At 45.9% G+C, this 14,577-nt stretch overlaps 1 protein-coding gene across 4 annotated transcripts in view; it reads right to left on the minus strand.

Annotated features, from left to right (window-relative positions):
* Nucleotides 1-507: 507 nt before the first annotated feature.
* The window catches only part of TTC13 (tetratricopeptide repeat domain 13), a 70,405-nt gene continuing 56,335 nt past the window's right edge, over nucleotides 508-14,577 (minus strand). For 2 of the 4 annotated variants that reach the window (XM_060125326.1, XM_060125328.1), the window contains 8 exons: nucleotides 12,667-12,750; nucleotides 11,747-11,831; nucleotides 8,066-8,172; nucleotides 5,686-5,821; nucleotides 4,644-4,723; nucleotides 2,957-3,035; nucleotides 2,736-2,815; nucleotides 508-1,252 (listed from right to left, as the gene is read on the minus strand). In XM_060125326.1, coding sequence (XP_059981309.1) covers nucleotides 1,138-1,252; nucleotides 2,736-2,815; nucleotides 2,957-3,035; nucleotides 4,644-4,723; nucleotides 5,686-5,821; nucleotides 8,066-8,172; nucleotides 11,747-11,831; nucleotides 12,667-12,750 — 766 coding nt within the window. In that variant the 3' untranslated portion in view covers nucleotides 508-1,137. Of the gene's footprint in view, nucleotides 1,253-2,735; nucleotides 2,816-2,956; nucleotides 3,036-4,643; nucleotides 4,724-5,685; nucleotides 5,822-8,065; nucleotides 8,176-11,746; nucleotides 11,832-12,666; nucleotides 12,751-14,577 lie in introns of all 4 variants that reach the window. The other 2 variants (XM_060125325.1, XM_060125327.1) reach the window with 1 other exon arrangement.

Here is a 14,577-nt window from a genome sequence, read left to right on the forward strand (position 1 = left end):
TGAAAATGAAGACCCAGGGGAAAGCTGGCCTGTGGGTGTGAAATCTCTCTCTAAAGTGAGGTGTGCCTGACAATTTCTATCACCATCCAGATGAGAGGAGAAGACGAGCCAATCTTGGCGACTGCTCTGAAGCACACGTCAAGACGCAGAACAGCATCTGTCCAAAGGGCAAGTCCTATCTGACCCAATGGCCACGTTCTGCTGAGACCACAGACAACTCTGCCAGCGCCCAGTGTTAAGTCCCTGCCGACGAGCGTGGACGCCTGCAGACACTGCCGTGTCCCTCTCGTGCAAGCCTGCGAGACAAAAACTAAATAACGGAAACAAGCAGTGACTAGTTTAACTCTTTAACAAAAATCAAAGAAAAATGAAAATGATTTGGAAATGGCAACAGTTTAATTGAACCCATTTACTGGCATCTACCCTGTCTGAAAAAGGAAATCAGCAATTTTCTGATCTTATAACCTGACAGTGAAACTGGTTCACACAATGAAAACGTACATAATCCAGTGTCAAAAACTGGTGATTTACAGAAATCACCCCCATTTATTTTTTCCAGCAAAGAGGAGAAAAACAAACATGTTTCCACAATTCAGTGTTTGAATCACTGGCAAAAACTGTCTGCCTCGTTCAACGTTCCCGGCCAGCTCCGGGAACACTCTGATGGCCACGAACCTCCCGTGGTTCAAACGAAACGGAGAGCCCACGCATGAGGATTATGTGAGTTGAAGACAAGATGCCTTCTCACAATGTGCCTACAAAGAAGGTCTTTGAAGAATACCCAGATCTTCAAAGGAATGAAAACACTCCTGTTCTGTTGTTGATTTTTGGTTTTGGGAATAAACTTTCTTCACTGGGAGGAAGGGGTTGTATGACTTTGTAAGTGGAAACCAAGAGGCCGCTGGCTAATACGTATGCCTCCCCTCCCACAGAGCTCTTCTGTCGCCCCAAAACCCTCTTCCATGAATTTTGTTATGGTTCGGAAAGGTAAGGAAAATGACTTCAAGTATTCAATTCCTATCAAAAATTGGTATCAAAAGTAATAAAGGACCTAATTTCTTTATAATTCCATGTTTTAAAAAATAACTTAAGAAGCAAGAGGTCCGGCCCTTTACTTGTATAAATACCACAGCGTAACTAGAGTTTCTTAAGACAACGTGGGGAGGAGTCCGTGTTGAGCACCTCGATCATTGATCTTAACGTTGGGAACGTCTCAGACACGGACGGAAGAGTCTTATAAGAAGGTGAGATACTGAAAAAGAAAAACACAAAGCAAGGGTGTGAAAATCAACACAACTGTACAAAAAAGGCAAAGCTTACGGTCTATTAATTCCTATTACGATATTCACTTTCCAGTACTCCCTACGCACGACAGCAGACAATGTTACAAAGCAGGGGGCGCTGTGAACAGAGCAGGCCCTGCTGCAGTGATGATCTGGGGTACGGGCAGGCTCCCACCATGAGCTGCTGGGAAATTCAGCCAGTCTTCAGAAAGAAAAATCAACCCCTGATTTGCACAGTGAGTGCTACGCACACGCGTCCCATTGGGGCGCATGCTGGACATGGAACCAGAAGACACAGGTTTCGGGTCCAGCCTTGACCCTTATCAGCTTTAGGGGTTCCTCTCAGCCCCGCTTCCCATATCTGCAGCAAGAGGGAGAGGGTTCCTAACTCCCAGGGCTAGCAGGAGCATGGGACGGGTGTCAAGGTACGCTGTGAAACGGCAGCTGCACAACATAGGGTAGTGTTGCTATCTTTTCCTTAAAGAGTTGTTGACAGATCAACACTGTAAAATGATGTAGGAAACAGAGGCAAGGGCTTTGACCTTATGGTCGTGTTACTAAAACATGTGTAAACTAGTAAACGTGAAACAAGAATATACTGCAACAAGGTGTAGCTGTTAGGAGTTTCCATTACAGAGCTCATGGAATCCTTGCAAACCGGACAAAAGTGTCCTACAGACACAAATTTCTGTTTTAAACAGAGCACAAATTATCCAGCAACTTTTAGAGAGGTTGCTGTGTTCAGTAGGTAATGAAAGGCAGAACTGGAAGTGGTTATGATATAAAGGGATAAATAAGGTTGAACAGTGAGATTTGCTTATTCTTAACTAACTCTGAAAGCATCTGTGAGTTTAATTTCATCGCAAATTTACACGTTCCCCGTGGTGCTTCTGAAAACAAGGGCCAGGAAAGATCAGAGTCTGCTAGGCTCTCCCACCGTAATCGTCAGGGGTAATTTCTGGCTAGCATTTCCTGACTCGCGTGTATTCCGCACCTAAATAACAATAAAGTACCACCTTCCCAAAACCTAGAGTGCAGGAAAAATGCAGCTGAAAGGCAGGCACTACCACCCAGACTCAGTCTGAATCGGGTGCAGCTCAGCGTTCAAAGTCGCTCCCGAATACTGACCCTGAGAGTCTGGGACAAAGGGCGGATTAGGCAAGAGATACGGATATCTGACTATATAAATAAGACATTTGTAACCCTTTCTTCACAAACTGGTTTCCTTACTTTATTCATTATTCACGTTTATCCATATACTCACCTGTTAAGGGGTCTTACGCAACAGCAAAGACATTTTAACCTTGAAAAGTGGATTAAATTCATTGTATAATCATAACTCATAAAAATGAGCACAATTCCAGTTTCACGACGCTCGAAAAGTAACGGGGAGCCCCTTCTTTCCCTTTTCAGTTGTAACATCCTTTTGTTTGACCCCTATCCAGCAGTTACCTTTTCAAGTTCATCCAGCTTTTAGCTATTTTGCTAAAGGCCTCTGAACCAGGGGCGGTCATAGCTTCAAAGTCAACCAACTGAAAAAGAAAGAAATTTAACAATGTGATCAAACATGGAGGGGAAGCTCCCTTTGGGATCCGTTGCATTCGTGTGTCTCAACACAAAACTCCACAGATTGGGATTTAAACGTTTCCCTTCCAGCTCCAGCTCCGACATACCTTCCCTTTGGGAATTTTTCCTGCTACTTCCTTTCCACTCGCCATCAGGGCTCCCACAATCACTGAGTAAGCGATCACACTGTTTAGGTAAAGAACAATTACCGGTCAGTCCCAGGCCGCGGACAGTTACCACATTAGAGCTTACCACGGATTTTCCATCCTAAGAGATGACATTTTATTTCTCTTAAGAATTCTCTGGACATTAAACATAAGAATATTTTCATTTGCCTTAAAAATATTTACTAATAAAACTATTTACTGATTTACTAATTTAAGGGTAAACGTGTAAGAATAATATTTTTCTGAGAACAAAAAGTATCTTTTAATTAGGAGTTTTCTCCTCACTTGGCTTTTCTCTTCTTGTGAAAGAGTGAATTAGCAAATGTGCCTGCTTGTATTTTTAACATCTTCATGAGGCTTGGCTTTAAAACGCAATATGTACGATATACTTTGTAAATGCAAACATATTAATATTATCATTTAAACATTAAACACTGTGGCCCCGAAGACGAAACAAGCAGAACGCGTTTGCAGAACGCACTAACAGACTGGCCCGAAGCCGGCTGCGCTACGGGGACATCCCGGCATGTCCGGCCTCACTCTGGATCCTGACGTCTTTGTGGCACCAGCCCTGTGCCCTGTGCCAGGCAGCCCAGGACGAAGACAACTAAGACAGACGTCTTGCCCCGGCGAGCGGACACCAGAGAGAGTGAGCCCGCCCCGGGGTCGCCTGCCAGGGAAGCCCTCACTGAGGCCGCGGCCACGTGTGCTGCATCTTCGAGGGCCACGGGCGGGGCCCCCGAGGCAGAGGAGGGGGAAGCGGACCGGCGTGGGGGGGGGACAGGAAGGTGTGGGCACGGGCTGGGGGCGTGGGGAGGCAGAGAGCAGGGCGGCACAGCCGCCGTGAGGACACGCGCGTGCACAGCGCCTGTGAGGGCGGCGGGCGGCAGGCGGCACGTGGAGGGCATCGCGGGCACATCTAATGACGACTGTCCCGAAGGCACAAGGTTTATGTTCCCATTTTGTTTCAATGCCGTCGTTACCGTTATGTAAGTTCCGCGTAAGGGCACGCACCCGTCTACACCGGAGTGCTCACTACGAGCCTAGTTTCCATCCATCACCACACAGGGGACCCCCTTCGCCCATGTCGCCCACCTGCCCCCAACGCTTTTGTCATATTATAACTACATTTACTACCACATTTTGGAGAGTTTTACTTTCTAAAGTAGTACTTAAAGATCAAGACATTTAAGTGTATTACTTTAGCCAAAGCATCTTAAAGTCAAACATGCGCTAACGATGGCATACGCCATTCGCATGATTTACTGTACACGGTACCAGAGAAAAGGGAAGAAAAAGAAAGCTCTACAGACGCATCCTTGTTTGAATGACACCTGAAAGATGCCTGGTGAATTCAGTAAGCAGCAAGAATTCATTCATACGTGCGCACACAGGGAGACTTCGAGCTCCAGCCTATAAACGCCAAGCACCTTCTTTTAAAACTACCTTCCAAGACTCTTGGTGGTGCAGTAGATCAAGGACATCACGTTTGGGTGGACTTTGAAAAAAAACCAAGGGGTCTTCCCGCCATTGCTGGGGTACCTGTACCCAGGGCCCCACAGGAGATGTAGGCAAAAGGAGTGCGTTCTTCACTCCAAAAACTGTCAGATTAGAGGATATCACTCACCTGGATCCGCGAGAGAGCGGCATTAAATTATAAAAGTAATAAACTAAGGATAAGATTAAGTTGCCAACAGCATCAGTCTCCTAGGGAAAAAAAAACACATGTGCTTATGAACTTAAATAACAGATTATAAACTCATTTCTTATCAGGTGACAAGACACATCAGAAGCATTTACATTAGGAAGAGGATTATTTCCTTCTTCTTCTACAAGAACCTACTTTCCACATCCTTGAATATTTTATACTCTTCCCAATGATGTTTTTTCTCACGAGAGGGTATACATTCAGTTCGGTTTAGAGCAGTACGTCCCCAGCTGCCTTTAAAACTGCAACCGTTTCTGATAAACCTAGACATCTGTTTCAGTCTATAATGTTACTTGAAATGTCGACATATACATTGAGATTAAAATAAAACAAAGCACTTATTAATACTGAATACACTTTCTCAGACTACAGGCCCCTCTACTCCAGGGTTCTGATTAGTGCCCTACCCCCACCCACTGAGATTTAGGTGATCAGTATACTTAATTTTTGGGTATAAACTGATGAAGATCCTGAGAAACAAAGTAACTTCCCAAGGGCCACGGGCATCCATTCCAGAATGCGGATGGAGTGGCCGCTACGCTCTCCACACGGTGGACAGCTACAGCGACGGAGGTGACGTTGCAGCTCCTGCTACCAAGGAGCCCCCCCTTGAGTTGGGGAAGCAACGGAGGGCAGAGGTCACAGTCCAGGAGAGTGTCACTAAATGCAGCACAGGTCATATCCATCGTGGACCAACCTGTTCTCTTAAATCTCGACAAAGCCCAAATTTCGGATACTATGACACAGTCACTACATACATGTATCATTCCCCTTCCCCAGTTTCTGTACTTACTAAATACGGGAATTGTCTCTACAAGAATATTAAAAGAAATATTTACCGCTCAATTAAAGCTGATTTCAAGCATAAACTGTGTAATCCCAAGGAAAGGGTAAAGGCTTTAAGCAGTGTACAAAAGAATCAGAAGAAGCATGGATAAAATGAAGATAAACGAAAACCTACCCCAAATTCTGATGAGAGAATCAGTACTTTTCCTTTCGCTGTTAGATCTTTATAAAGTGCATCTATTTCGGCGTGATATAACTGTGTTCTTTCTTCTGTGGTCTGGGTTTCCACGGAAAATAGTATATTGCCTACCCTAAAAATACAAGAAGGTGTGTCGAAGGCACGTATGATACGGTTCAAAGAGCTAAGCACAGAAGGGTGGGGAGGGCAGCGTGGCGACGGGGGCACAGGACGCAAGGAAGACTGTCTCTGCCTCTCTGAGCAGACAGATGGGGCGTGGCTCACAGCAGGCAGCTTTTCCACAAAATACGGTTTTGCTCAGTCTAACTGTAGGCCCTGCTTACATGAGCTTCAGCTAACACAGGAGGAGGAAACTACACAGAGTAGAATGTATTTCAATGCCCAGGAAACATTTTATCAGACAGCCACCCTATTACAATAGAAGAGCAGGGGCCGGGGCTGTGCCCTGAAAGCGAGTTCAGGGCCTCCGCTGTTTCCTTTTCTATTAAGCTTCTGCCGCATGAGCTCCATGGGAGGCTCTGTGGAGGATATAAATTCTATGCAACAGGTAGTTACTGGATAACGCCGGTACCCAAACGCTGAGAATACTCCTCAGACCCTCTAAAGGACAACACAGCAGAGCTGCCGCGTTGATGGAGGGACGGAGGGGAAACGAGGCCACAGATTATGAGCCCGTGCGTAGAGCCGTAACAGTTCAGCAGAGGTCCCAAGGAGACAGAGTTGATCTACTCTGGAAGACAGGGAAGAAAACAGGAATTGCTTGCGGAGGAAGGGGCCTGAAGAGGCCCTCCTTGAAGAGGAGGACGGCGACGCCAGAGGCGCAGAGCCAGGAGGTGGGAGGTGACCTCGGCGAACAAGCAGTCCAGCTGAATTAGCAGGCCGGGCGCTGGCAGGAAAGTGCTTCAGGGAGGCAGGAAGCGTTGTTTGAGGCCATGACTACAAAAGGCCTGAATGTGCGGCACGGGGGCCGGTGTTGGTGCCAACGGGCAACGGCAGGGCATGGACTGGGGAGGGCGCTCTGGAGCCGGGGGCGCCCCGCGGACCCGGCCTTAGGACCCGAGGGTGCGCGGGCCAGCCCCAGGAGACGGAGATGGAGGCATGGGTCATGAGTGGGGTCGGAGGCCCCGAGCGAGACTGACAACAAATGGGGCGAGGCCGACAGCTGAGCAAAGACGCTGTGTTTCCGGGAAGGACTTATGGACTCTTACTCGGCAGCTGCATTTCTGCCTGGGTGAAGAGGTAGGAGAAAAAAATTTCACCTCGACAGAAGACCCTGGAATTCCTTCTGGGGGGAGGATGACCCTTATTGGGAAAGTACTTTGATAAGTGGCTTGAGTTAGAGACGGAGACCTCAACGACGTGGCAGAGCCATAGAATCTGGAAGTTGCTAAACGGGGGTTTCCTCATGAAGGCCTGTGTAAGTTTGGACAAGGAAACCAGAGCCCAGCAGGGGCTGAGAGGACACGGCTCCCACCGCTGAGCTGCCGGAAGTCCCTGATGCAGAAGTGGTGGAGCCTCCTAGGGAAGCAACTGAGGAGCGCGGTGTTTCGGGGACAGCAGTGAATGGAGAGGGTCAAGGTCATTCCACCCAGAACTCAAGGGATACGGAGGCTCCTAGGTGAAGTGTGGGTTTCAGATGTAAATAAAATGATCATTAATAAAAACGGTCACTGCGGCGCTACTACTGATAAGGTGAAAAAATGGGAAACACCCTGAATGATCAATGACAAAAAAATTAGTAGCAGCAACTCTACAATATCCCTAAAATGGAATACTACGCAATTTTTTTAAATGCTTCTAAGAATAGGATATGGGGAAATGTTCGTAGTAAGGGTAGAAAACAAACAGGTTGTAAAACAATATGTACAGTATAATCTCAGTTTTTAAAGGAAATAATGATTTCAAATTTTTAATCTTTGCTTATCTGTATTCTAAAGTTTCAATAAGACTGCACTTACACTCTCATACTACTTTAAAACCTATATTTAAAAATCCAGTAACAGCCTTCAACCTGCCAATCTCTCATCTTTTTTCCATTTAATGAGTAAAAGTCTTACCCACGACAAACTTCAAGAACCTGGAAGAATGCTTTCCACAAACCACATCAGACATTATACTTAATATCTAGAAAGTTGTCAGATTTAGCACAGTCAGAAAATCTATCTGCTGGTGTAATAATCTAAATGTCACGTTAAAAAAAAAAAAAAAAAGCTGGTTCTCGTTACACACTGGACCTTGATAATCTCCGTTTTAGGAGACAGCCAAAGCCCAGGAGGTCCGATCTCCCGCAGCAGCGCCAAGCTGCCTTCTGACACCAGCCCCCGTCTGCGCACCCGCACGTGGGAAGCACACGTACTTGTCTCCTGTAATAGTGATCGTGAAGCCGTCATATTCCTTCCCTTGGTCTTTGAGGCTGGGAACTTTTGTGTTCACAGTGAACCCATCCTTCGTTTTAGTATTAAACTGCTTTCGGGGAAAAAGAAAATTCACGTTACTGGTGAGAGTCACTGTAAATTCCCAACTGCCACTGTGCAGCGCCGACTCCGGCTTTCATGTTTTCAAGACGGGTCACGTGTATTCTCTGCCCTGGCCCCGTGCCCCAACTCACACTCCCAGCCCAAGCCACGCTCCCCGTGGCCCCTGCCAGAGGGCAGCAGAGAACCTCAGAGCAAAAGGCGCACAGCCTCCCTGCAACGCCAAGGCCCTGCTCACTGCTAAGAGCTCCCTTGGGGTCTTTTCTCTTGTTCATCTTAAGCGGCAGCCACACTGATACTCTGCAGAATAGTTGTACTCAACATCCTATAATTCGAAAGAGCACCTTGTGTTTATTCTACTGCTTCTTCAAAGGAGACTCTCATCTGTCTGCAAATACTCAGAATTTTGTCACCTGAGAATTTTATACACACACATGCACACACCCCAACTCCGCAGACCACAGAGTGACAAAGCAAAGTATTCTAAAGGAATTACACAGAGATCAGAGTGGCCCTTAAGGGTGATGAGTATGAACACGGCTTTCTGTTGAAAACACTTTTGACGAAGTGAAATGCCAATAAATTACTCCAGAAAAATCCTCCCCAATTCGGTTATTTAGTGTAGCCAACATGTTCTTAGGACTGACAGACTTGAATAAGAGAATCAATGGTAAAATTAAAAGAGGTCGTGCTTCGCATAAGATATTGGAGGGAAAGTTTGCCCGAAAACAGCGACAGCCAGCAGGCGTTCACCAAGCTCCAGAGAAGGACATAGATGAAGGGACGTCGGCAGGAGAGCAGGCGGCAGGGGCCAAGACAGGAGGTGTCCCGTAGGAGACTTGTAGAGGCAGAAGGCGCTAACACTTAGTATGTGCCAATGCTCTTTCATGCCCACAGCGTGCCCATAAGACAGGACATGACCTCCATCTTACAGGTGAGGAAACCAAGTTGGTGAGATGAAGCGAGGTGAGGTCTGGCCCGAGCTGGCATGAGGGAGTGGCAGAGTGGAAGCAGGGACCCAGGCCCTCTCGACGTCCAGTCCCCTAACTTACTAACCAGCCGCCCCGAGGGGAGCTGAGGTACATCTGAACTTGGCTTTTCAGAAAGCAAAAGTGAATGTGCTGAAAAAGTACACGTACTTTTCAGCAAAAGTACCTATATCTCAGTGGAGGCTGTCATGGCATCATATTCACCAAGCACTTTAAACACAAAGGTGTATTGTTATACACTTCTACGTGTGCCTTTAGAAAGGCCAGTGTGCCCACAGCCTGGCTGGAGGTGCGGTGAGCAAAACCACAGTGGGACGGCCACTCCCAGATGTGGCCAGACAGGCCGTGACTTTGCACTGGGAGCCAGGCACTGGGTGGGCGATGCCCGGCCCCTTAGCTGCTCTCCAGGCGACTGCAGCCTTTTGTCCATTGCGCTTTTCTTTTTAGACAAAGATATACATATATTAAAATATCCCTAAGCTGACTTTGTATTCTGCCTAATGTAGTAAATTTAAATGCCTAAAATACCCACAGGACAGCTAAAGACTGAAACCTGAGTCAGGCTCTAGTTTTCTTTCTGTCTGCTGCATCCAGCGGCCCTCGGTGCGGCCCTTCTGCCCCTTCGGGGGCGTCTGGGGAATTTATGGGAGAATGTGGTGGCTGAGGGGATGAGGTGCTGGGGACGGTCACACAGGTGCGACTCCCACTGGACGTCCATGTAGATGAAGAACTGTTCATAATGTAATGATTATCTAGGCCTGGAACCAGACTCCGTTTTACACTCACACGCTAAATACTTGTTACATTTTAATACACGCTGACTTTCCTAGGAATGCAAACAGCATATACATTGAGGAAAGAGGATACTATACGTCGTGTGGAACTTTATTAAGCGTGGTTTACCATTACAGAAAACCGTTATCGCCAACATCGTAGCTCGTGATACTTGAGTCACCAAATGACACATGGATACAGGGCTGCACCTGTCGCTGTCACGTTCACCAAGATTATACACATCTGTGCAAGCAACTGGCTACTTCTTTGTGGCTTCTCATGAAGACATGCCTGAATGTTGACACACTGAAATACATGGTTTTCTACTATAAACAACTTACCTTTTAGAACTCCCTTACGGCACTGTGGTGACTTTTGAAAGAATTTTTTGAGTAGGTGGGATACATTCTTTATGAATTTCATTCTAGTGCAGTAAAGGGGCCATCTGAACATGTTTACTGAGTTAAGACGGGTCTGAGAAGACTGAGAACCACTGCCTCAGTTCATGAGACCCTCACAACGAGCAGGTTGGCCGGAATCACGGCTCTCCAACACATGAGAGCCTGGGATGAGACCGGGAGAGCCTGTCAAACCCGGCGAGTAGACTGGACCCTGGGTACAGAGTCAGCTCACGGCTTTGTCCATGACAGGATGCTTCCTGGTTATTCTTTAGAAATGGATAAGCTTTGGTCAGTCAGAGAAATTTCTTAATGTTTATTTGATGTAAATCAATCTCATCTACTATAGCTACAAGGAGAACATTGATTCAAGTTTTATGTTATAGTTCAAACCATTAACTGAAAAAAACCAAACCAACCTGCTGCTGGTGCATTATGGGTAGTTATGGTCCTAGGTGAAGAAAAGGTGCATAAAATTATAACTTCTTAATGGATTGTACTTTTAAACAATATAATTGCTGTCCCGTGACACGCCCTTTATCTTGAATTCCAATGTTTCTGATACTGATACTGCCACACCTGCTTTTCTTCAGTAGCATTTGCCTGCCTACCTTTCCGCCTTCAACATTTTGAATGTCATCTCGTTGTAGGTGTTTCCTGTGAACAGAACCTAGCTGGGCTTTAAAATACCGATCTGAGATGCTCATTCTTTCAGCGAGGGCTCAATTATTCACGTCATGTTGAGAGCCAGCATCCATTACAGACATTTCCTCCTTACCTTTCCCCCCCTCTCTTTCTGTAAGCTTTTAGATGAACTGACTTTGTTTTCTTTATTCCAGTTTCCTACCTTCTAGGGTCTGTTTTGTTTTATTTTCATTATTCTGCAGAATGTGTTTTTATCAGTGTTTTCAAGTAGCACACTTTATAAAACTTAAAATACTTGTTAACAAACAGGCATTTAATAATTACGAGTTCGTTTTGTAAAAAGTACTGGGCTTCCCTGGTGGCACAGTGGTTAAGAATCCGCCTGCCAATGCACAGAACACGAGTTCGAGTCCTGGTCCGGGAAGATCCCCCCATGCCACGGGGCAACGGAGCCCGTGCGCCACAACTACTGAGGCTGCGCTCTAGAGCCCGCAAGCCACAACTACTGAGCCCACGTGCCACAACTACTGAAGCCCATGAGCCTAGAGCCCGTGCTCTGCAACAAGAGAAGCCACCACAATGAGAAGCTCGCGCACTGCAATGAAGAGTAGCCCCCGCTTGCTGCAACTAGAGAGAGCCTGTGTGCAGCAACGAAGACCCGATGCAGCCAAAAATAAATATAGAATAAATAAATTTTTAAAAAAGTACTAACTGTTTCCCCTAAAAACACCTATTGCGATTTTGATGATAAATTTACCTTCATAATTGGAAGGAGGTCTTCCACTTTGTGGACCTTTTCCAGAGCTTCTCTAACTTCCAACAATCCTTTAGGATTATTAGCTCTTAAAAAGGGAAAGAGAGATGGCAACTAAAATTAATACAGAAATTAATAATTATGTTCTCACCTTTAATTTAAATAAATCATCCTTAATTACTAGTGGCTCAATATTCAAAACAGTGGACCACACACAAAGTTTTGAAATAATGGGATGGTTTAATCCAATGAGTATTGGGCTACAGATGAGAATTAAGGAAACAAGACAGCAGTCTGTCTAGAATGTGAACTGGGGAAAACCTGAAAGGATGGACAGCCAATGTCTGTGTGGACATGCATGGGTCTGGGCTTGGTCAGAAAACCTTGATTCTCCTATTCCAACTATGAAATTAGAAGTGAATGTTTCTTCTTCCTAAAGTTGCTCAAATGGAAGTATCCTACTAAGCTCTTATACCAATTTTATATTTACTTGGTGAACTAACATTCAGAATTCCTTTTTCCCCAGCATTCTGTCCACTGTCCTGTCTATACTGTACTGCCTCTCAGTTGAGGGAGAATGAGTATTAAGGCGAAAATCCCTCATTTAATCCCTAATTAAGAAATTCAAAGAAACATCCTGCTTTGAATTCAAAGAAAGGCTAGACGCTTTCAAAGAGGCTAGAAAAGTCACAGCAATGTGTGTAAGATAAAAATACTCAGTTAAGGTCCATGGATTTTGTGGAGCTCTTAAAAAGAAGGTTGATAAATGATTATGAAAGGTTTTATGATTCCAAACAGTATGTAAAAATATGACACATTTTGTTTGGTCTGTCAATAGGCTTGGTTTTCAAGTTTCATAAACATAACGAATGCAAAATACATAAAATTTATCCATTACTATGAAAAGAAAATTGAAAGATTACCCATGATAAACTAGGATTCTATCTTTAATAAAATGAAGAATTTTCTCAAAATATTCCAGGTATCTCATGTTGATCACCTGACCCCTGTAAGAAAAAACAATTAAGAATGTTTTTACAAAGAAATATGTTCCACACAATATCTAATTTCAAAGTTAATTCAAAAGGACAATAAGAGAGCTGGGAAATTCGCTTGTTTGCAGCCAAAGAACGGGAGAAACAAACACCTGTCTAAGCAAGACTGATGGTCAGCGACTGGGCTTATTCTGGTGGGAAAGGCACCAAACTCAGCCCTGGAGATGCCAAAACAGGAAGAAAAGTCCTCAGGTACTTAAACGGGGCTCAGACTTGTATGCCCCTTTCCCCTTATGGATCCTTTCCCTTTTTCGGCAATATGCTCCCTCCTGCCCCTCGGGGCTCCTGATAGCACTAGGGGCTAATACTCCTTCTTGCTGTCCAGCTTACTAGCTGTCTTCATCTCCTCTACCACTCTAAATAGTATTTTCCTCCCGTTTCTATCCCCACTCCCATTTTTAAAACTCTCCCAGAACCTCACATACAGCCAACACGCCGATGTACCCATCCAGCTGACGCACGTGTCCGGCAACGTACATAGCCGACTGCTTCCCGGGCACGGCTCCCTGGACTCCCCGCAGGCGAGTCAAACCTCAGGTTCAGGAACTCACCCCAGCTCCCCCAGCGTGTTCACCTACGTTCTGCCCTGGGGCTTCCTGGCCTACTGGGGCAACCACGTGCCCGCTCGGCAATGGGGCAGCCTACCCGCAGCTTCACGCTCGCCCTCACTTCTAACCCACCCCCAGTGTTCCGACCCTGCCTTCTCAGTATCCACTCTTCCCCTCCAGCTCACTTCCACAAAGCTTTCCAGACCTCGGGACCAGTGCACCGGAATGTTCCAGAACTTTCTAACCAGTCCCACGCCTCCAAGGGAAGTCGCTGCCCTCTCATCTATTCTGCCACCTGTGGCCAAAGTGATCACCCAAATGTGTAAATCTGTTCAGCTCGCTTCTCTGCTTCTGATCTCTGAATGACTCTGTTTTATTTCAGGACAAAAAGGCCTGAGCATGGATACGTTAGCTATATTTGGGGGAAAAAAAGCTGTTTGTTTCAGCCTCTGCCTGTCTTTCCAGCCCCGACTGCTGACAGCCCCTTAATCATAAACTAACCACCAGTCATAATGAATTAGTGATACCTCCCTGACCATGCCTGACTCACAGGTGCGGCCACGCCTGACTCACAGGTGTGGCCACGCCTGACTCACAGGTGCGGCCATGCCTGACTCACAGGTGGGTCCATGCCTGACTCACAGGTGCGGCCATGCCTCACCTACCTCTCTGCTTTCCATCTTTCCAAACAGCATCACCTGAAGGCTGGACTGGGACCCCCCCCCCCGCCCCGGCATCCTGTACACGTGACCACCACCACTCTTAACACACTACACGGTAGGCTCATAGCTCAGTGAGGTCCATCTTCGTCACTAAGCTACAAGCCTTCTGCCGTGAGAGGCTGTACTTCACGGCTCAATCACCATCACGCTGCACAGCACATGGAGAGTGGCCTTTAGTTGAAGCTAGTTGAGTCTACCTGTGAATGTCACAAATTATTCTGTGGGAAACAGGAATATACAAGTCACAAGGGGAAAGGAAATTTATTTTCTAGGAATTAAAAACATAAATGTCTTAAGAACATTTCCATTAAACTTAAATGTCAAAGTTGTATACTATACTATTTTCTTGATTCAGGGTTCTGGAATTCGAAGCATTTTAGATGTGACACAACTACCATAGGTGTAAAATTTACCTAAAATTAAATTCAGTGGGTCTGATACTGAAGCTGATACTCTTTAATATTTGCTCATCATATACCTAGAGGGTGGCTAAGCACATGAAGGGTCCG

This window comes from Lagenorhynchus albirostris, chromosome 16 (genome assembly GCF_949774975.1).
Source record: "Lagenorhynchus albirostris chromosome 16, mLagAlb1.1, whole genome shotgun sequence".
Lineage (NCBI taxonomy): Eukaryota > Metazoa > Chordata > Mammalia > Artiodactyla > Delphinidae > Lagenorhynchus > Lagenorhynchus albirostris.